The sequence below is a fragment of the Chionomys nivalis genome, chromosome 26 (genome assembly GCF_950005125.1).
Source record: "Chionomys nivalis chromosome 26, mChiNiv1.1, whole genome shotgun sequence".
Taxonomy (NCBI): Eukaryota; Metazoa; Chordata; class Mammalia; order Rodentia; family Cricetidae; genus Chionomys; species Chionomys nivalis.
Window position 1 is genome coordinate 15,574,453 of NC_080111.1, and position 23,306 is coordinate 15,597,758.

Below are 23,306 nucleotides of genomic sequence, written 5' to 3' on the forward strand. Positions count from 1 at the left end.
TTAAGTTGTATGGGTTGTGCAAAGAATTCATGTATCTCTTCTGGAGTGTATAGATATCTATGTTTGTAAGTGTATCTGTATCTCTATATGTGTCTATATATTTTTGAAACCATTTGAGAATGAAATAAGAGACAGTTACTCTTAAAATTTGAAGTAAATTTGAGAAAAAAAGCAGAGGTGCTGTTATATGACCATAATGCATTTATCGAGTAGACAGCTAACGTTAATATAAAACTCCTATGAACATTAGATATCAAGTAGATAGCTAACGTTAATATAAAACTCCTATGAACATTAGATATCGAGTAGATAGCTAACGTTAATATAAAACTCCTATGGACACATTAGATATCAAGTAGATAGCTAACGTTAATATAAAACTCCTATGGACACATTAGATATCAAGTAGACAGCTAACGTTAATATAAAACTCCTATGGACACATTAGATATCGAGTAAACAGCTAACTTTAATATAAATCCCCTATGGACACATTAGACATCACGTAGATAGCTAGCGTTAATATAAAACGCCTATGGAAGCCAGGCGATGGTGGTGCACGCCTTTAATCCCAGCACTCGGGAGGCAGAGGCAGGCGGATCTCTGTGAGTTCGAGACCAGCCTGGTCTACAGAGCTAGTTCCAGGACAGGCTCCAAAGCCACTGAGACACAGAGAAACCCTGTCTCGAAAAACCAAAAAAAAAAAAAAAAAGCCTATGGAACATTAGATATCAAGTAGATAGCTAATGTTAATATAAACCTCCTATGGACACATTAGTGTAATACGTGAACTTATTCCGATTCACCAGTTGTCCCAGATGGCCTCTGTAGCACACTGACTGTAGATCTGGTCTGTACTGAGATGTGTGTGACTCCTCAGAACCGACTGTAAGCACATTAGTATGTTTGTGAAATTCTCTGACAGATTGTTGAGTCTGAGGTGATTTTAGAGAATTATGGTTGGTTTTAAAAGTGGGGTTAGTTGTGAAGACTGTGCCTTCAAACTCTGTAGTTTGACTAGCTCTGGGGATACATTTCCATGCTCTTAGACACCTGAGTCTAACGTTGCTGTGCCTTGTGATGAGTCCATCTTTAATACTCTGAGGCCCCACCAAACCATTTTCTGTAGTTGCTACATCACTCTACATCACTACCAAGAATGGCATCTCCTCATATATTTACCAATATTTGTTATTTATAATTCAAATTATAACTATATTACTATGAAGTGGTATCTTATGGTTTTGATCTGCGTTTCTCTAAAGACCAACCATACCTGATGGTTTCACATTCTTATCAGTTCTTTTATGTTCTGTAGAGAAGCTTCTATGTATATTTTAGGTTGCATCTTTGAAATTGTTGGTTTGTTAGGAGATCTTTATATAATTTGGATACCAGATTCTTATCTAGTATTCTTACATGATTAGCAAATATTTTCTTCTACTTTTTTTGTTTGCTTTCTTCAGCATTATGTAAAGCATGAAGTTTGATTTGTTTTTTGCTTGTTGGTTTGTTTTGTTTTTTGTTTTTGGAGACGGGGTTTCTCTGAGTAGCCTTGGCTGTCCTGAACTCACTGTTTCTGCTTCCCAGTGCTGGGATTAAAGGTTTATACCACCACTGCCCAGCAGTTTGTTAATTTTTAAATGTTGCTTATGCTTTTTTAAAAAATATTTATTTATTTGTTATGTATACAATATTCTGTATGTGTGTATGTCTGCGGGCCAGAAGAGGGCGCCAGACATCATTACAGATGGTTGTGAACTACCATGTGGTTGCCGGGAATTGAACTCAGGACCTTTGGAAGAGCAGGCAATAGCTCTTAACCTCTGAGCCATCTCTCCAGCCCCTGTTGCTTATGCTTTTAATGTCATATTTAGAACGTCTTTTGTCAGGCTAGGCATGGTGGTACATATTTTTAATCCCAGCACTTGGGAGGCAGAAGTAGACTGATATCTATGACTTTGAGGGAGACTAGTCTATAGAGCAAGTTCCAGGCTAGCCAAGGCTACACAATGAGACCCTCCCTTAGAAAACGCAAGGCTTATTGTCTTTTGACATGAAACAAAGTCATAAGACACTTCAAGGGAGGAGAGTGGGGAAGGTAATAGAACATATAGATATGGAAGTTGAACTCTAGGGGTGTTCCAAAAGGAACACTGGTGTGGAGGGTATGAGTAGGGGCAAGGAGATGAGGGAGAAGAGTCCAGAAGGAGGTCAAGTAAGACTTAGCATGTGTGAAAGTTGTAAAAGAGAGACTGTTTGTATTCTAATTAAAAAGATGTATGAGAAGTAGGTGCTTTGAACAGTTAGCATTGTAAGGCATAGGATGCATCGTTTGGAATTTGCTCAGTGGTTTCTGTGAGTTTAGAGGTACCAGAAAGAGTGTGACTGTTTCCTCACCTCCAAACACTCGAGGTTAGTTAAGACAGTCGGGAATTCGCAGCTATTGAAAACATGTCACTGCAAGGTTTTGACCTAGTATATTTTCTCCCATGACAAAATAGTCTCTGAAAAGCATCCCCATGAGAATTGGAAACTTTGTGTTCTGGGAATGGGATGGTGTGGATGCAGGAGCCCAGGGTGCTTGCCATCTGATTCTGTTACCTGTTTATCTTCAGTTCCGTCACCAAGTTTATCTGCCGAAGAAAACTTTGCCAGCATTCTTGACCCCTCTAATGCGATGTTGCTTTCCATCAGAACCAGGTGCCTGTGCCGGCCCCTTGGGAGACTCCTTATTTTTGTCCGAGTGAGTAGAGTTGTAGAAGTGTCTTTGGCATTGACAGAGGAATGAAACAAAGGAGAGGATGTAGGGAGACTTAAGTCCATGGCATCCTAGCCTAGTTAGTGATGAGAGGAAGCTGACAACATCCCCAGCAGGAGCAGCTTAAGGGAAGGAAAGGGATTTTGGGGTCATGCTTTTAGAAATCTCGGTCCATCACATTAGGAAAGGCATGGCCCCAGTCAGATGCAGGAGCACAGAGCAGCAGACAGGAAGTAGAGAGCACTAGATGGCAACCAGCACTGGGCGTGACCTTCAAAAATCCCCCACCCCTACTAGGGATCTACTTCAGCCAGCAGTCTGCACCCCTCAGGCTCTCTAGTCTTTAGAACAGCACCACAATCCACACTGAACACTCAATGCATGAGCCTATGGAGACATTCCAGGCTAAAATAATACTTGGGCCTGCAAGGTGGCTCACTGAGAAAATGCACTCTCTGCCAAGCCTGATGACCTGAGTTTAGTCCCTGGAATTCACATGATGCAAGGAAAGAACTGATCCCCTCAAGTTATTCTCTGACCCCTACACACCCTAAAACAGACACATGCCAATAAACAAACACATAATTAATATTACTAAAAAGCCTCATATATCCTCGCTTTTTCCTTCTCTCTCCATCTCTTTCATTTCCTCTCTTCATTCTCTCCTTTTCTTTTCAAATAGCATGATCCAAGTATGATGATGAACTACCAGAGAGGATGACAATGCAGAAGCAAGGGAATAATAATTGATATTGCAGGATGTTGGAATGTAGGAGTGAAAAGACAGAGTTGGAAGGATAAACTTCACAGATGCTGTCATACGTTTCCCCAAAGAGAAGGTGTGTTGAAGTAGATAAATAAAGTGTGTAAAGGAGGGGGGAGACAGTGTGGTAGCTGAAGAGGCTGGGTAGCTTATTTTAACTGAGTATGAGATAACTTCATATGCCAAGGGAAATACTGGACAAGGGACCTGAGTAGTGGTAACCATGGGTAAATGAAAGAATCCATGACTGAGCCCTTCAGTGGTCTAATTCTTTTGCCCCATGTGTTTCTTCACCTCATTTATGTGTATGGAGAAGTTGAACTGCACCATGGCATTGGCTATGTGTGCGTGTGGTCACGCTTCAGTGATGGAGTGTGTGCTTTGCATGCATAGGGCCCTAGGTCCATCCCTCTTGTGTGCCTGTATATGCGCATACATACATCCACATGTGTGCACAATGACAAGGCCTAGTTATGTCATTGGAATGAGTTACTGGAGGGTGACTGCATATATTATTTGAATAGGTGAATTAACATTTGTGTACACATTACATGGCTTGTGCTTTGAAGTTGCCCAGGATAGTGTCAAGACTTTCCTTGTTGAGATAGAGGGATCCCAGAGCTTCAGCACACTGAATATCGAGAGTGAGGACAAAATGTGTTCATTGAGGAAGGTTTGGGGCTGGTGTGACTGGGTGATGCTTCAAGAGAAGGGAGGTTTTGCAGAAGTTGATGGAGTCTAGAAGCAATGATGGGGACACTCGAATACCGATGTATCATCTCCAGTTGTATGTTTTTTGTTTTGTTTTGTTTTGTTTTGTTTTTATTTTTGAGACAGGGTTTCTCCATAGCTTTTTGGTTCCTGTCCTGGAACTAGCTCTTGTAGACCAGGCTGGCCTCGAACTCACAGAGATCCGCCTGCCTCTGCCTCTCGAGTACTGGGATTAAAGGCGTGCGCCACCACCGCCCGGCTCCAGTTGTGTGTTGAATGCTGGGGAAAGACTTGTATTTCTTTGGATATTTGTAGAACAAGTAATTTTCTCGCAAAACAAGTTGACTTTGTACTGTTAATGGTCAGGAGGTATATGACAGTGGGCCTTTAAAATGAGAGCATGCGGAGGGAGAGAAAACGGGATGGCAGGAGCAGGGTGGTAGGCAGGCTTGAAGCTGCAATGGGAGGGTGAGGTCGGGCAAGGTGGTAGGAGATCTAGGGGTCAGCAGTGTGTGCAAGACTGAGGCTTACAGTGGGGTACCGCCCCTCACTGAAGTCAGCTGGCTTCTGTATCACTGGGCTCAAAACCAGTGCTTCTTTGTACCAAGACATGTCACCATTCGGGTCACTAGTTGCAAGGGGCTCCTGTGAAATACATCATGACGGAATCCAGACAATATTTGTGTAAGTCTGAATGGGAGGAAAAGCATATTACATCTGGGAAAATTACCAAAATGTATATCATGTGAAAGTAATTTAACAAACAAAAACAAAGAGCCTGGCAATTTAAAACTAGTAAAATGGAAAAATCAGGGCCTGTGTAAGCCCAGTGGGCCCACCAGCTGTCAGTGTGACTCCATAGTTACCACGTGCAAGTGGCCCCTGGAACTGTGTATTAGTGGGGTTGGCGCCCTACAGCTCTTTTCTCTGCTTTTATTTCTTTCTTGAAGTTAATTCTTTCATGTTTTTTCCTGCTTATTTTTAGGTACAGTTGTTTATCACCGCAGCAGATAAAGCACATGCCTGTTCCTAAGCTGGCTGCTGCTGACTGTCTTGTTGTTACCTGGGTGACCAACAGGCAGAAGCACCTGTGTTTTGTGAAGGAGGAACTTTATCCTTCGTGGTCTGTGGAAGTCATTGCAGAATGGTACTGGGTAAAAGTGAGTTCAGAAATTAGCTCATTTGTTAACACAGCGTCACATACTGCTCAGGGAAGACACTGACTGTCCTCACTGCATCTGCGTCACTGGTGTCTTCGTCAGGCTCTGATGAGAGCTTTTTATGCTTTGTGCCTGGATGAATCTTCCTGTTGTCAAGATGTTTGTTTCTTTATCCTGTGTCTTTGAAATAGGGCCCCAAGTGGCTGGTTTGGGGAAATCAAGGAGAGATCAGAATAAAGTTATAAAGAGCTCTAGTTTATTAAAAAAAAATCTGGTGTGCATTGAATGCATGTATGTGCGTGCACGCATGTATGTGTGCACCCATGTGATAGCTGTAGTTTAATGACTTAGCAAGAATTCAGGGACTGTCTTACCTCCACTGTCTTCTCCATTCATCAACAGCTCCATTGCCCTTTGCGTGCCCCATCTCTTCCCTCTGTGTGGGGGGCTGAGATCAGAGAACAACGAGACTACTGGAGAGTTATGCAGAGTCGGGAACCTTTTGTTCTCCTTTTTTTTTTTTTTTTTTTTTTGTTTTCCCCTTGAGACAGGGTTTCCTGTAATCTATACAGCCTTGAATTTGCTATGTAGCTGAGGATGATGTTGAACCGTGTTGAATTACCCTGTTAGCTGTCAGTCTGTTTTATTTTATTTTGGAGATAGTAAGTTGCTAACCTGGACTTTATAGTGCCAAGAGCCAGTCTCAGCACCAGGTCTTTTCTTCATCATCACCTGCCCTACTTTCTTCCCTACTAAACTGTGGCTCTGACGTTCTGCCACCTTGAGTTTAGAAGGCTTTATTTTAACTACTTGGTCATGTGTAGTAATCAGTGAATGTTATTTGAGTAAATTAATGACTGAATTCACAATGGCCTTGTTTCCAGGAACAAGTGATCATAAAAAGTAGAGACTGTTTATGTGAGATGATAGTACAATATATTTAAAATACCCATGGTATGTGAGTTTTTAAATCTTCCTTTTAGCTACATTGTCCACTGTGGTATGGACACTGTGTATGTCCAGTGTGGTAGCTACTGTACCATGCAGCTCTCTAGCGCTTGACTTGTGCCCTTTACGTGGAGAGGTACTGTTGAGTGGTAAACGTCTGTTGGTATAAAAGACCCACAGTGGAGGAAAAAATGTCATATCTTTTTTTTTTTTTTTTTGTTTTTTGAGACAGGGTTTCTCTGTGGTTTTGGAGCCTGTCCTGGAACTAGCTCTTGTAGACCAGGCTGGCCTCAAACTCCCAGAGATCTGCCTGCCTCTGCCTCCCAAGTGCTGGGATTAAAGGTGTGCGCCACCACCGCCCAGCCTAAAAATGTCATATCTTATGATACCCTTTACAATCGGTCGCATGTGGAAATACTGTTTCAGACATGCTAGATTGAATGCAATTAAAATTAATTACCTTGCATTCTTTTTTTACCTCTTTCCGATGTTAATACTAGAGAATTTAAAATTATATATATGGCTCACACTCGTGGCTCATACTATATTTTTTTATTGGACTACACAGGAAGTTTAATAACTTCTCCTTTTTTGCTGGAAACTATATAATGACAGTAAAAAAAAAAAATTGGTGTTTCTTGGTTCCTTCCTTTCAGATCACCCGTTCAGGGGAGTTCGTGTTCCCATTGGATTCTCCACACAAAAAACCTTATGAGTGTCTTGTACTGGGGAGATTTCGAGAAAAAACTGCTTTAGTGTTAAGGTAAGCCAAGTGATTTTTCAAAATTATATAAATATAGACTTTTACAGTTAATACAGTGATCACTGATTTTCTTCATTTTTATACTTTTTTTTTTTTTTGGTTTTTCGAGACAGGGTTTCTCTGTGGTTTTGGAGCCCGTCCTGGAACTAGCTCTTGTAGACCAGGCTGGTCTCGAACTCACAGAGATCCGCCTGCCTCTGCCTCCCGCGTGCTGGGATTAAAGACGTGCACCACCACCGCCCGGCTCATTTTTATACTTTTGAAATCTTAAAAATGGCCTAGAGATGAAAAGTATAAGTTATATAATAAATACAAATTTCTGTTTTATCCAGAGTATAGTAGTTAATATGAAAAATGACATTCTAAAGATGTTTGAATCTTTACATTGATTTTCCTCATTGATTCTATCTTTAAATTCATTGATTAATAGAATTAATTACTATTTAAAAGAGAAAAAATGGTGCAACTGTAGCAGATAATTAAAAATGATCCTTTAAGTAATAGCTTGTTATCTTGTTCTGTTTCAATGAGGAGCCCCGATGTGAAAATGCCCCCGGTTCCAGATGGGAAACTGATTGTCAGTGTGCCCTGCCTTCTTCACTCACACAAGCCGCCCCTTGCTGGTATGTGTCTGAGAAACCCGGCTGTGAGGACTCGGAAAATATTCCAGGAGGGATTGAATTTCGTATTGGAATGGTCGTAGGTTTGTGAGTGGAATGTTTAATATTCTGAAGCGTGTAGAAACTTCTTGTAGAACGTATGAAATAGAGCCCATGTTAGTGTGTGCTACCTCAGCTGTCCTTCAGCATCATCTCCCAGGGTTTCTTTACTGTCCTTGTCCCTCCAGTAGTAGCCTGGGCCGATGAAGGCTGTTGGGGTTCAGAGGATGCAGTTCAGTGACTGGCCTTGTTTGCCCTCAGGTTTAGGATTCAGACCCAGCATAATAGAAGAGATGTCTAGGATCCCCTGAACATGGTGATTTTCTGTCTCCAGAAGGCAGGCTACCATTGCAACAGGGGAAGGAAGCTGCTGAGGCTGCTGTTCCCTCAAGCTGGAGTGCTGAGCATGGTGCTCCTCGTTCAGTGTAAGCGAGCAGCAAGGACCAGTGTTAGCCATGGGCATTGGCTCACGTGCGTGTGAGTCCTGGCTCTGCTGCTCTGGAAGGTTACCTCAGTCTTTTCCTTGCCACCCTCATTCCCAGAGTGAGTGATGATGTCTAATACCGCAGAGTGGTGTGGAGTGATTGCATTGTTTACGGTGTATTTAAAAGGCAATAAATGCTCGTTGTCTTTCAAGTGAGAGTTTAAAGACTTGCTCATGGAGGTTCTTGAAAGCCTGACTTTGATATTCCAAGTTTATTTTTTGAAAATTTCTTCAGGAAGATATTTTACTATTTTGATCATTACTACTCAAAATCTATGGGCCAATTATCAGTTTTACTTTTGCAGAATGTGGTTTATAAGCCTGGAAATGAGAACATGAGAAAGCTGGGGAGATGGCACAGTGGGTAAGAGTGCTTGCTCAGCAAAAATGAGCTCAAGTCCTCAGCATTCATGTAAAAAGCCTGGCGTGGCTGTGTTCGTGTGCCTAAAGCCCCATCACTGGGGCAGAGACAGGTGCTTCACAGAGAGCTCACTGGCCAGCCAGTCTAGCCAGAGGTTGTGCTTCAAGTTCAATGAGAACCTGCCCCAAGGAGTAAGGCAGGGAGCCATGAAGGTGGACATCCACTCTGACCTTGGCAAGTGCACTCTGGAATTCAGATGCTCAGTGCTTATACCACACCTGAAAACACAGATACACACATAGACACACAACCAACAGAAGATAGTGAACTCAGGATTTCTGTTACCTCAAATAACTTTGCAAAGGAGTCCTTACAGTACTTTTAATTTGAGAAATACTCAGATGTGTTTGACTATTCTTTGGCTTAGAAGGATACTCTGAAATCTCATACCTGACACTCTATAAAAGCTAATGCATTAGTTTGTGATCTAGATGAAAGTGAACTCTATTGTTTCTTGAAAAAAATTATTTAATACCAGTTGTACTTGAATGAAATCTAATTAGTATACTTGAATTTTGTTTATCATTTGGTATGTACCAAAGCTTAATTTATAAGTCTTTTGTTTGAGGGTTTATAGTTTGTTATAAAAAAAAATTTACAGGGCTGGAGAAATGGCTCAGCGGTTAAAAGCACTGACTACTCTTCCAGAGGACCCGGGTTCAATTCCCAGCACCCACATGGCAGCTCACAACTGTCTGAAAATTCAGTTCCAGGGGATCTGACACCTTCACACCAATGCACATAAAATAAAGATAAATAAATCATAAAATTAAAAAAAATTACAAAAAATATCTAATATCCCAAGCCTTTTATTCTGGAATGATTTTAATTTATTTGCCATTTCTTTTCAATAGAATAAAACTACATGCAAAGATTATTCTGAAGAGAAAGGATTTAAAGACTGTGGATTAAAATCAGTCTTGCCCTGAACAGTCTATAAAGTGCAGTTCTCATGTACTGCCAGTAGAGAGCAGCACACTTTTTTTTTTTTTTCCGAGACAGGGCCAAAACACATTTAAAATTGAAAACATTTCAACTCCAAGTTGTACTTGTGGGGAAAATCTGAAGGACTCAATATAGTTAATTTCCAAGCCTTTTACATAGTCATATACATGAAATATATGTGGTGCCTTGTTTTGAGTTCATATTAGGTTAGTGCATGCATCTTAGCTATAGAGAGGTACAAGTCAAAACTTTCAGAAAGTAACTTAAGGATTCCTGTGGTAAATTTTACAGTGAAATCCTAACTCTGTGGGTTGGCACGATATGTGGTATCTACATACACTTAGAACATTGTCCTGTGAATCTTATTAAATTGCTTTATGTGGCCAGGCGGTGGTGGCACACGCCTTTAATCCCAGCACTCGGGAGGCAGAGGCAGGCGGATCTCTGTGAGTTCGAGACCAGCCTGGTCTACAAGAGCTAGTTCCAGGACAGGCTCCAAAACCACAGAGAAACCCTGTCTCGAAAAACCAAAAAAAAAAAAAAAAAAAATGCTTTATGTGTACTCAAAACATGAACTGTTCTCTCTTGCTCCAAAACCTCAAGATATATCTTTTAAATTAAAAAAAAATATTTTACATGTGTATGTGTTTGGTTTGCATGTTTGTCTGTACACCATATGCATCCCAGATGCCTGCAAAGGTCAGAAAAGGGACATTGGATCCCCTGGAACTAGAATTATAGATGCTTCTGAACCACCATGTGGGTGCTGGGAATCAAATCCTGCTCCTCTATAAGAGCAGCAAGTGTTTTTCCCCCCTTTTATTGAAAATAGATTCCCTTCGCATACAATACAGCTCAATTATAATTTTCCCTCCCTCAACTTCTTCCAGTTCCTCACTTCCTCCTCTCCCCTCCAGATCCACTCCTCCTCAGTCTCTCATTAGAATAGACCTCCTGCAGATAACAAAACATGACGAAATAAAATATAACAATGCAAAGCAAAAATTCTCGCATCGAAGTTGGACATAAAACCCAGCAGGAGGAAAAGAGTCCCAGGAACTGGCAAGAGACAGAGACCCTCTCATTTTCACAGTTGCAGCAAGGGCTGCTAATGCCTGAGCTGTCTCTCTGGCCCCATCATCAAGAGAATATCTTTCCCGAAAGACTGCAGAACCTAAGTAAAACCACTGCACCTTAGCTTATGTTAACTTCTAGAAAACAGATGGGAGGGTGGTTAGCACAATCTTAGCACTATAGCTTAGCTCATGCCAACTTCTAGAAAACAGAAGGGGAGTTAGGGTTTTCTCGGTTAGGTCTCAGGGAAAGTTTTCTCTTTTGAGTTGCCCTGAGTTTAGTTCCATACTTTTGAAATGAATAGAGTCTTTTATGCCAACATCTAGAAAGTTACCAAAGCCTAAATTTGAGTTAGTCAATTGCAGGCAATAACAGCTTTTAATTTCTGTTTGATTTTTGGTAAGTTAGAATATTACTCTTGGACAAAGAACAATCTGAAACTCAAAATGTTTTTAATAATAATGTAATAGCTTTATTATTTGAGAGTTTCTTATGATATATTTTGACCATTTTTACTTCCTCTCCCCCAGCTCCTCCCAGATCCACCCTGCTGTATTGTGTTTCTAACTTTACAGTTGTTATCTCTTAAACCTTGAGTTATTCCCAAGGAAGTCTGAGAATGGAGGTGTAGCTCAGAAATGGAGTCCCTTGCCTACGATGTACAGGCCCTGGGCTGGATCCTTATTTCCAAGGAAAACCAAGAAATCCTGAAGAAGCCTTGTTTGTAGTTCTTTAAAGGCCAACCTAACATAGCGACTGTGCACTGTATTCTGCTTCCTAAAGAACTTTCTTCTTGGAACTACTTTTATACCCATTCCTGTTATGTGGTTAATAGAGCAACCAGAGCCTGATCAGGGTTAGAATGATTCTTTTGTCCATGAAGGGAATGAGTGCTTTTTAAAAACAATTTGCTGTGGTTTTCCTTGCTCTCAGGCAGTGCGGACCACAGTTACTTAACGAATCTAAATGAAGTGTCTTCTTTCCAAAAAAAGGTGATTTTCAGTTTTGTAGTTATGTATATATAAATAAGGGCTCCTTAACTGGAAATAGCATGGTGAAATTTAGGCAAAGAACTCTAGTGTGGGAGTGATCTTACAAAATGCAAGTTCCAGACACGGGATGAAGTTATGACAGTTAAATACATCTGTCTGTATACAATACTTTTCTTAATTATTTCACTAAAGTATGTACTAAAATTAGACTTACAGTTCATCTTCAGTTTCAAGCAGGCTGTCTTTATATTGTTTGTACAGTTTTTGAATTCATGGATTGTATTTATGAAACAATAGAGTAAATTAGTTCTCAGGAGAGGTGTGAGCATTATTGGAAAACTGGAAAGACGTGTGTGGATGTGAACGTCTCGTTTCTCACCTGTAAATGCAGAGCAGTGAATCAGAACTAGTGCGGTCGCAGTGGTGCTGCTCCCAAGCCTTCAGGTGCTTCCTCCTTCGCATTTCTGACAAGAATGGCAGAGCCGACCATGGTACACTCGACTCTAATTTGCTGTCCATCTTAAAAGCTGAAATATACGCCTCTTCTATTCTTCTCTGCTTTTAAAAAGTAAACTGCTTTCTTCCTTACTGCTGATTTTTTTCTTTTCTTTTTGTACAGAAGTACTGAAAGACTACATCAAGCCAGGCGGGCAGTGTTTGGAACTGTTTGCTCGGAATTTACAGCCAGGCTGGATGAGTTGGGGCAATGAAGTCCTCAAGTTTCAGCACGTGGATTATTTCATTGCTCTGGAGTCTGGACACTGACTTTAAAAGTTGTGCTGCCTTTACCCAGCTCCTTCAGACTCATGTCTCCTTGGACCAGCCAGTGAGCACAGACATATCAATTTTTATACTAATCAGTGTGCTTAGAAATGCGCTTTCCAACAAGGGGCCATCCTTTCTGTAATTTTGAGATGAATTCTACTTCAGTTGCACTGATATCCCACACCATCCTAGATTCTCTACAATTAAAGAGGTAAACAATTAGTAGAAAGACTTGCCTCTGCTGCTTAACGAATTTGAAAGCATGTACTGTGGACTCCTGGTCATGAACTTGCCTATGGAGATTGTTTATTTGATGGTATTAAAAAATAAATGGAAGCCTTATTCCAGAAAGATTCAGAAAATCTTACCCAAGTCCAGATGTCTGCATGTGTTTAAACATCAGAAACTCCAGCTCCCTTGGAGCCGGTGTCTTTGGGTGGCATCAATTTGCAGTACCCAGTGGCGGCATTTAACTGGGAAAGGCCATGCGCTCTCCACTCTCCCAGTGCAGCTTCTGCCATGCTGCTTCTTTGTGTTATCTCCGGGGATCCTGTCTGGCCTGAATTTGCAGCCTCTGCTATATCAGAAAAGGTGCTGGCTAGATAGTTGGTGTGTGTATGTGCTGAACAATTTGGGAATGTTTCCATTGCGTTTAGGGTCACTGTTTAAGCACGTCTTTATTTTGCCTTTTTCTAGAAGACAACTTAAAGATGTTTCTTATAGGAGTCAAGAGGTAAACACTGCTTATAGTTGTGAAAAGCTGTTTAGATTGTAGATTTTTACACAAATAAATATTTTTCTACCAAGGTGTTTTCCTTTTTCTCTTGTTTTCTCTTTCCCTCTCCCTCCCTTTCCTTTCCTTTCTTTCTTTTTCTTTCTCTCTCTCTCTCTCTCTCTCTCTCTCTCTTTCTTTCTTTCTCTCTTCTTTTTTCCTTTAGTGCTAAAGACTATATCCAGGACTGAATCCAGGGATTTACTTACAATATGCAGGCATTGTGCCATTGAGCTAAACCTCTAAACTAAAATGTCTTTATCTGTCTGTCTGTCTGTTTTTATCTATTTATTTTGGGTTTTCAAGATAGGGTTCCTCTGTGTAACAGCTCTGACTGTTCTGGAACTCATTCTTGTAGACCAGGCTGGCCTCAAACTTACAGAGATCCAAATGCTCTGCTTCCCAAGGGCTGGGATTAAAGGTGTGTGGTGTTGGAGCACCTTCTGCTCCTTCAGCCAATAGCCTTTAAGATACCAGCATACTTGGGCGTGGTCTCTTGTACTGTAAAAGCTGCGGTAAAACGTGCCTGGCCTGGCCTGCTTCTGGCTGCTAGACTTCCTGTTCGAGCAGAGGACTGATGTGACTTCCTAGTTCTTCAGACTCTCAAGCAGGCCAAGGTACAGACACATTTCCTGGCCACAGCCTGAGGGCTTTAGCAGCCAGCAAGGCAGGAGCTAAGCTGCTTGGCAGTTTAAGGTTTTGTTCATGCAGACGGAAAGGATACAGATACGCAGTAAAGGAGGTTCAGACAAAAAAAAAAAAATCCCAGCACTCGGGAGGCAGAGGCAGGCAGATCTCTGTGAGTTCGAGACCAGCCTGGTCTACAAGAGCTAGTTCCAGGACAGGCTCCAAAACCACAGAGAAACCCTGTCTCAAAAAACCAAAATAAATAAATAAATAAAACAGGCTACAAGGTGTTTAGCAATGTGTGTGGGCTTAAAAATAAAAGAAAGAAAAAGGATATAGTCAGAGCAGCTTTGTCCTGCACAGGGTTGTGTTGTCTTTCAATTTTTTGATTGCTGATAAACAACAGCAGCTACTGAGATACACTGGATTTTTATAAAAACTACTGAATTAAAACAACCTATACATCTTTACAATGTCCCAAGTCAAACATATATTACATTGTAGAAGGTGTGGGTTCTTTCGAGGCTGATCGAGTCAGGTGTGATTGGGGGAAGACACCTTGAAAATCCTGGCTACAGATAGAAAGAATTAAACCTGGAATAACTGCAAGACAGGGGAAGTATATTTTACTTGTTTTATGTTCAAACATAGAACAGAACAAGAAAGATCATCTTTTGCTGGCTTGTGTACGACACACAGTTCATACTTGTGTTAGCACAGGTATGTGTGCGCCTTTGAAAGCTTATGCGTTTCCAGAGCACAGGACGAGACACCAATGCAGTAGGTGCCCGGGTGATCCAGCTCTCAGAGTTTCTCTTGTAGTTCCCTCAGAGCTCCACATTCAGAACAGCTTCCAGGCTGCTGGCTAAGATGGTCCAGCCTCAAAACTGTTTTAGCCAGAAATTGACCATTTTCTTGTCAGCAATCTAAAGGGCTGACTGGTCTCAGAGCTCCAAGGCTCATCTCCCAAAATGTTCCTCTTTCTCTTGTGTGATTTTATCCCAAAATACTAACCAAGTGCTCATTCTGCTTCTGTGATCTCACTTAAATGCTGCTTGATAGGAAAAACAAAACAAACAAAGCCCACAATAATGCCTCACATAGGAAGACATCCCCAGAATTGAGACAGTTGTGCGCTGTGCCTTTAGAAACTGCAGCCTGCATCTTTCCCTCGTGCAGCAGCCCCAGCCTGGCAGAGGAGTGTTGCGGCAACACTGCTAGGAAGGACAGAGACTTCTCTTGCAGTCTTTTCAATTTAAAGTTTGTGCTGTTCTTTCTCTGGCGGCCTCCAACTACAACACTCTATCTACCCTCCTTTTCCTCCCCGTGGTCCCCACTGTCTCCACAGACAGTGTTACTTCAGCGCTTTGTCATGTATGTAGAGCTTTCATGTATGTATATAGAGTCCAGGACTGCAGCTGGCTTAATCACATAACGGGATCTTTCCTAGTGGGGTTCATTCTCCTGAAAACGACATACCTCTAATCCCATCTTGTATGGACAGCACCTTTTCTTTGTCCAAGCCTCTGTCCATGTCCAGGGCTGTCTTGTTTACTAATTGGCTTTTGTACTTAGGGCTGCAGTGACCACGGGTGTCAAGTACCTCTGTGGTATGTTGGGGTCCTCTGCCTGATTATTCCGGTGGAGCACAGCTGGGTCATATGGATGATTTATTTCCCATGTGTTTTGTTTTGAGAAACGTGTGTACGGACTCTCACAGTGGCTAGACTAGGTTACAGTCCCATTAGCACTGTGTAAGGGCCCCTGTCGTCCACATCCTTGCCAGTATTAGCTGCTTTCTTTTAAAAGCTAATTTTAAGTCTCTGAGAATTTCAGGTGATGTATTTCGACCATATTCGTCACCCTCTCCACCAAATCCTCCCATTATGTTTAAAGTTTAAACTCCTTATGCTTGAGAGACAAAAAGCAAACATGCCGTTAGCATGCAAGCCCCTAGGTTGTTCATGCTGTGCCCTAGCAGCACGCTTCACTAAACTATTCCTGAAATCCGCTGACCTTGTTCATTTCACTGTAGTTGCAAGGTAACAGATGAGAAGGCCAACTGCTATTTCTGCTTCGTAGTCAAGCTTGCTCCCAGCTCATCAAGCTGACCAGAACAACTGCAGCGCATAGATGTTAGATTGGCCTACATTCAGACAGGTGTGAGTTAACCCCGCCCCCAAATCAGTCCTTTGTGTTCTTTTCCATTATAAAACCTGGGCTAATGTGGTTAAATGCTGCATTTTCGGAGCCCTCTCAGATGCAGTCAGTCCTGGTGCCAAGAAGATCTGCCACAAGAATCTATTTTTATTTATTTATTTATTTTTTTTGGTTTTTCGAGACAGGGTTTCTCTGTGGCTTTGGAGCCTGTCCTGGAACTAGCTCTGTAGACCAGGCTGGTCTCGAACTCACAGAGATCCGCCTGCCTCTGCCTCCTGAGTGCTGGGATTAAAGGCATGCGCCACCATTGCCTGGCTTGCCACAAAAATCTAAATAAATGCCTCTTCTTAGTAAATTTCACTGTCAGACTGAATGCTTGAATGGCCCCAGACATAACCACCCTCTTTACCCTCCCATAACCACTCTTTCTATCCTCCCATGCCTTCCAACCTGTTGTTGACTAGTCCATTCCCTGTGTTGTGATCCAGCTGCTCTCACTCCCACTGACCAGCAGGGGAACTTCCTTGTGGTCTGTAATTGACAAGGATGTTTGTGTTCTTTCTGGCCGGTGGGTCTCCACAGAAGGAGTAGAGGTATAAAAGGTTGCTGGGCAAAATAAAGGCTGCTGTTCTTCCACCTGAAAAGAAGCCTCCGTGTCTCAAACCCCCCCCCCCCCTTGGCTATCCAGGCTGCGCTGGCCACAGCACCTGGAAGATGCAGCATACATGGCTCCTCACCCCAGACAGGAAGCCCACGAGGGACCAAATACAGATGCCACCACGTCCAGCTTGGTGAGCCAATGAGCTTTATGGGCATCATTTACAGGAATCTGGGTGAGAGGTGACTTACAGGTTCATAAAAATTCAAAGATAGTTACACCACCAAAGCCTACCCTGGCATGGGTGACAAGCTCGCAAGAGCTAGGAACGGAACATGGAGCACACTGCACAGCCTGTCCTTTGAGTCCTAGCTGGTCTAAGCCTCTTCCAAGCAGCATGGCTGTTTTCTGCTTCTTCTGGCAGCTGGTCTGGTCTCACAGTCATCTTTGTAGCTTGGCTTGTCTGAGAGTAACTCTGAGAAGCTTGGCTTGTAAAATCTTGGGGAGGAGAGAAAGAGAGAATTTGGTCAGTTTCAGAGAGTTCCTTCCTGAAGCCGTTTTGAATTGCTGACCTTCCTGTTTAAGGAGCTTCCCTGCAGGCTTGAATGTCCCGGTCTCTGAGGAAAGGAATACACAACTCTGACACTGGACAACACAAACTCTTGCTTGCATAAGAGCAGTAAAGCAAGAGCACCCTTGGGCAAGGGCTCTGAGTATGCTATCGTGAGGAGCAATGTCCTAAAATGCTACATACTTACAGTTACAGCCACAGAAATCTAAACTAGGCATAAAGAAAAGGGTATGTGGACTAGGACACTAAGATTCAATAAGATCTAAAGTCAGAAATAAGCCAAGAGGTTGAGGGTTCCCCAAAACAACAAACAAGGCAATTCTGAGGGACAGAGACGGTCTCATTGTCCTGACTGGCATCTGAGGAAGGACAGCAGCACATGGGCGGGCCAAGGCCAAGGCTCCCACTCCTCAGAGCCGTCATTGACTTCTCCAGCAAGTGCTGGCATTGCTTCATGCCCATCAGGGTCTCCACCGGCAAAAACATTCAGAGGAGGAAGCAACAGAGTTCAATCTACAAAGTGGTTGGAGAGAATGAATTTATAGGGTTGCCCTGCAACCTCACATGCCAAACATAGCACATAGGTGTGGCACACACAGTCGGACACGAGAGACAGGCAGGGAGAAGAAGGGAGACAGAGAAATGTATGAGACAATGTAAATGACTTTAAGTGTTTGACAAGGCGTCCTGGGCTCTCAGAGCTCAAGCATCTGTCTGAAATAGGCTAAGGTTAGAGACAACATACTTACCAAAATGCAGCTGGAATCGACTGGCTGCTAAGTCCAGGCTAGCACAGGCTAGTGGTAGGTGTGGACTGAAGTCGCTAACCGTTCCAGGAAGGAGGTGTGTCACAGTTTGAGGTAGGCCAGACAGAGCTGGAAAGAGAAGGAAGAGTTGACTTAAAGGCAGTGTAGCCTGGTGGGAAAAAATCTAAGTCTAGGAAGCATCAGGCAAAGACCAAGTGGGGACAGTACAGTGATGGCTGCTGACGTGCTGCTGGGTGTCCACTTTGAGCCAGGCAAAACCAAGAGGCTGAAGCCTCTGGCCATGGAACTGACTGACAGTTCTCAGTGCTGGGAGCTGGGGTGTTCACTGGGAGCGATAGTGCTGCTGAGAGTGACCTGGGACTCCAGTCTGCATGGAGGATTACGTGAGAAAAGGCTCACCTGGGAGTGTGCCTGAAGAGTGATTTGTTTATCTTAATTGATACGGAGAGACCCCCAGACTGCTTAGGAAGGGGAAACTCTAGTGCAGCACAAGCAAGCAAACTTCTCCCTGCTCTTGACCGTGGATGTGGGAGGAGTCACCACTTTGCATGTGTGCCTTGACTTCACTGTGATAACGCAGCGTAACCTGGAAGTGTAAGTCACCATCTGCACAAAGGCAAAGAAAGTAGAACGGCTTTGTTCCTGATCATCACACTGACAACCCAGGGATAACAGGTGACTGAAGGTTCTCTTACTTCCGGCAATAACAAGCTTTGGCTCCCAACTTGGGCTTTGTGGCACCCAGGGTACACGGCCTAAGGAATTCTGACAAGGAGCTGAGGGATGTCTGTCAGTGCATGGCGCGTGTCAGGTGACAGAAAGGAGGAGCTTTCAGAGGCCCTGAGCATCCTCCAGTAGTGACCTTCCAACGAGAAGCACTTACAATGAGAGGAAAGCCTGTGAGCCTCTTCTTGCTGCTCTCACCGCCATTCCACTGAGGGAACTTGTCCCCAGCACGCTGACTGGAGCACGGGTGAAGAGCACAGATTCCAAGATTTCTCCCATTTAAAAAACAACCAGTGATCGAAAATACAGGACCTCCGCCCAGGTGGCCCTTTGCCAAGTCCCATCTTCAGAGGGATTCTAGGTCTAGGCATTGAAAGGAATGACCTGTGTCACAGGGCACAGTGGCAGGGGGAGGAAGAGAGAGGCCGGCACCCATTTACCTCCACACTAGAGATGGTGGTGACGATGCAGGTGAGGATGTCTGACCTAGCGATGATGGCCTCCTGTCCTGCACACAGAGACCATGGCCTGCCAGGGGTCCACGTGCACCAGGAGGCTGAGGGAGAAGTGAGAGGGTGGAAAACCATGGGATGAGAAGGACGGTGATTCCCAAGAACCCTGAACACACCTTCCTAAGGCCACACCTTCCTGAGGTCCTGACAATGAACAGATGGATCCTGAAGGAAGACGAGGGCACAGACAAAGTCACAGGGGACAGAGTGCTCACGGGGAGAGGACAGCAGAGAGACCGCACAGATGGCGTGGGAATATAGGCCCTCCCGTTGCTCCTGGATTAGCAAGGCTCACCCTAGGACTAGGCAATGGCCGTTCAGAGAAGACAAGGTAAGAAGAGGGAAGCAGAGAACACTGTGTCCTCCAAGCTAAAAGATGTTCACGAGGTCTTCGCTGGTGAGAGACGCAGCTGATGCAGATCTAGGTGTCCTGTCTGGCGCAGGCTCTTGGCATCAGGGAAGTCTAGCTGATCAATGTACTATGTCAGTGGGTTGTTTGCCCACACAAAACATCTCCTATGGAGAAGGGAGCTGGGATCCACAAGTTAAAGAGTACTGTCGGCTACCCCCGTAGTTTCCACGGAGCTGGCACTCGTGATAGGCTGGTCTGGAGACAGGCTGGGCTCTTCATCCTGGCTACAGGCACTGCTGAAGGCCCTGAAGGTCTCGCTCTTCTGTTTATGCTTCTCCACGGTGGCCTGAATAACCTGAATCCATTTTTTCTTCTCTTCTTCTGTCCGAGTCTGAAGCTCCAGGGACATTTTTCTTCCTGTTATGATGAATATGCGTGCCGCATTTGGTTTTGCAATATCTTGCACCTGGAGATCAGAGATGTCCATTTTCTCCCGTACACTGAACTTCTGGCCCATGAGCCTTAGTTTGAGTACACAGTAGAGCATCACATTGTTGAACAAGAAGAGGTGTCGGTCCTGAGCGGTACCGTTCTTGGCTGACAGTTTCTGGATGTTACCCTCCTTGATCAGCTCATTGGCTGGGTTGACGATGTCCTCTTCCCCACCCAGCTGCTCATACACCTCCAGGAGCTTGTGCATTTTCTCCATCTTCCTGATGGCAGCGTTGGAGTGGTCGGCAGCTGTAGAGATGAGCTCCAGCGACCTCTCAGCATCCTTCCGGTCCGGGGCATCCCTGGGGAGCCTCTTTAGGTAGTCTTTGAGCAGCAGCTCATAGCGGGGGACCCTCTGCACAGGCTCCAGCATGTGATGCTGCAGTGTCAAGTTCCCACACACCTCTTGCTTTTGGATGCTGTGGACAACATCACTAAACTGTGGAGAACGCTGGGTCCATGTGCTCACCAGCCCCATTGCCCTGTCAAAGTTCTTGACATACTCGCCGTACATCTTTAGGAACGGGGCCAGTTGTCTTGTATTAATCTGTTGCTTTCATTGGCTAATTAATAAAGAAACTGCCTAGGCCCATTTGATAGACCAACCCTTAGGTGGGTGGAGTAAACAGAACAGAATGCTGGGAGAAAGAAGCCAACTCAGAGAGTCGCCATGATTCTCCCACTCCAAACAGACCCAGGTTAAGATCTTTCCTGGTAAGCCAGCTCATGGTGCTACACAGAATATTAAAAATGGGTTAGATCAATATGTAAGAGCTAGCCGATAAGAGGCTGGAACTAATGGGCTAGGCAGTGTTCAAAAGAATACAGTTTCCGTGTAATTATTTCGGGACATAAGCTAGCCATGCAGGCGGCTGGGTGCCGGGGACGCAGCCCTGCTGCTCCTATTACAACAAAAGAGTGTGCTTATTTTTAATGGAGGGGAAGGGAGCTTGGCTGAAAATTAAGTTTCAAAGTTTAGAGGGAAGAACAGATCCTACCAGAGGCATGTGAAAGGTTCCCATTCAGGGATCCCTTACTGGGCTCCTCCTCCTCCTGCCTCTTCCAGTGGGGCCACTCTGGTGTTAGTCAAAGGCAATGCATGTCTATTGGGCACCCTCGCGCAGCAGCAGAGTCTCCACAGGCAATCCCTGCTTGACCTCATCAGTGCCCTGAAACATCCATCCTATGTTGTGAGCCAAAGATGGTCCAGGTGGCAAGGGCACGTCATTTCTGCAGCTGACACATGGGGTAGACTCAGCCTTAGTAAGTGGGGCATGGCTAGAAGTAGGGATCTTCTTCTGGAAACACCATAGAGGCATGGGGGCCCTTCTGGCCATCATCTGCCCTGATAGGCCAAAGGTGGGCTCACTGAGCTTCCTTCCAGGTAACGACCAGTTGTTGAAGAAGGTACCAGAAATGGTGGAGGGGCAGGGTCTGGCCTCGTGGCTGAGGTGGTGCAGTGAAGCCTGTGGTCTGCCAGTTGTTTTAATATTAAATTCATCTCTCTGAGATTTTAAATGGAAAATTTACATTTCTTGTACAGGAGTATGCACAGGGAGGTACTTGAAAGAACACATAATCACAAAAAGGTAGGCTTTGTGAAGAAAAGAACGACATTTCGACAGCTAGCACAGGCTGAAAGTGCTGCCATGGGTGTCACACTGTTCATCGAGACCTGACGCCCCAAGACATCCTGCTAGACGCAGAGGGCAACGTGAAGCTGGGAGACTTTGTCCTTGCTGCCAGGTGTGGAGCTGGCACTGAGACTGAAGAACGAGTATCCTGTATATAAAGGCTGTAGGCTGGGCTACATTTCTGTCCCAACAGACCAGGGAGCCGATTTCGGTGACCCGTGAGACTCCTTGGTAATATCTCCATTCTAATTGTTGGTTTCAGGCTTTGGCACAACCATTTCAGGACAGGCAGCCGGTAACAACAAGCCTCATGGCCAATTTCCCCAGGAATAAGGACCCAGATAGGCAATTTAATAATGTGTTGCGTGTGCACCATCGGCCAGGGCGGACTTGGCACCGTGGCACTGGCCTCCCATCGTGGAGTTTACACGCTAGCGGCAATAAGAGCAGTGGAAGGTAACAAAGGGACATCATCATCTAGTCATGACTTAAGTGGCAGCCCTAAGGAATGGTTAAGGACCCACACATCATTCGCCTCTCCCAGATTTTAAATACCCAAAGTTACACTTTCAAAGGGATGGAGTATGCGCCAGAAGGACATCTGAGAAAGCAGATAACTGGAAGAGGGCAGACTGCCTGAGTGAGGAAAAGGCGCGGAAGTGTTCCGGCAGCTAGTGTCAGCCATAAAAAGCTGCCATTACCATGGATGGTACTGTCCACCGAGACCAGAAGCCCGAGAGCATCCTGCTTGATGCAAGAGGGCAACGTAAAGCTGGGAGACTCTGGCCTAGCTACCAAGTGAGGAGCAGGCACTGTGCTGCAAGAGCGCTGTGGGACTGAGATCTCCAATGCTCCAGAACTGGTTCTGAGGAAAGGGTATGATGGGAGGAAGGCAGATACCTGGAGTCTCGGTATAGTGCTCTATTTTATCCACCACGGGGCACCACCCCTTCAGTGGAAGGACCCTGGAAGAGACTTGAGAGTAATATAAAAAAAGGAAGCTATGACACCCCAGCTTACATTTCCAAACACCACTTCATGATCTTATGTCAAAATACTCATTGTTGGAGAGACCGGCGCACAGACGCATGCGGCGGAGAGATCGGCACACAGACACACACGGCAGAGAGACCGGCACACGTACGCGGCGGAGGGACCGGCGTGCAGATCGACGCGGGATGGTCTAAGCATGAAATAGTGAAGCCCATACTGAGAGCAGATCGTCCCACTACAATTAAACCTATGTAGGTTTTTTTGGGGCTGGCCTGCAGAGTAGTAGGCCTTTTATTGGCGAGGTCCCTGGCGAACGGGGAGCCTGGTCCGGTCCCTGAAGACCCTCCTGAGTAGTGAGAGTGTTCTTGGCCCACGGCGGGACCCAGGAAACAGAGCGGAGGCATTCCCTGACCCCCTTGACTCCCCGGTCAGTCTGTGAGGGCTGCTCCCCTCTTCTGGGGCTGCTCCTCCTCTGCTGCGACTTCTCTATCCCTGGCCCATCCCAGCTTGTGCCCAGGGGCTTCCTTCCTTCTCCATCCCTTCTGCGGGGCGGCGGGATCACCCAGTTCAGCCTGTTTGGGCACTGGGTCGGGTGCTCGGGGCAGAGGGCAGCGGGAATTTCTTTGTTTTGGTGGCTGGCCTGCAAACTGGTAGGC

General features: G+C 44.6%; 2 protein-coding genes across 3 annotated transcripts in view; one reads left to right on the forward strand and one right to left on the reverse strand.

The window, feature by feature from the left end:
* Positions 1-13,179, forward strand: part of Mettl4 (methyltransferase 4, N6-adenosine) — a 33,029-nt gene extending 19,850 nt beyond the window's left edge. For both annotated transcript variants that reach the window (XM_057758654.1, XM_057758655.1), the window contains exons 6-9: positions 5,221-5,395; positions 7,000-7,106; positions 7,641-7,729; positions 12,301-13,179. In XM_057758654.1, the coding sequence (XP_057614637.1) occupies positions 5,221-5,395; positions 7,000-7,106; positions 7,641-7,729; positions 12,301-12,446 (517 nt within the window). In that variant the 3' untranslated portion in view covers positions 12,447-13,179. The remainder of the gene's footprint in view (positions 1-5,220; positions 5,396-6,999; positions 7,107-7,640; positions 7,730-12,300) is intronic.
* Positions 13,180-19,724: 6,545 nt separating this feature from the next.
* On the reverse strand, positions 19,725-21,640 carry LOC130866755 (FYVE, RhoGEF and PH domain-containing protein 3-like). The gene is made up of 2 exons (XM_057758334.1): positions 21,587-21,640; positions 19,725-20,570 (listed from the first exon to the last, which is right to left on the reverse strand). Exons 1-2 carry the CDS (start codon positions 21,638-21,640, stop codon positions 19,725-19,727), a joined length of 900 nt encoding a protein of 299 aa, XP_057614317.1.
* Positions 21,641-23,306: the final 1,666 nt, after the last annotated feature.

Coding starts and splice junctions, on each gene's coding strand:
- LOC130866755 (XM_057758334.1), bottom strand. CDS start 21,640: ATGTCGTTCTTTTCTTCACAAAGCCTACCTTTTTGTGATTATGTGTTC. Junction 20,571..21,586: donor GTGATTATGTGTTCTTTCAA/GTACCTCCCTGT, acceptor TGAAAGCAACAG/ATTAATACAAGACAACTGGC.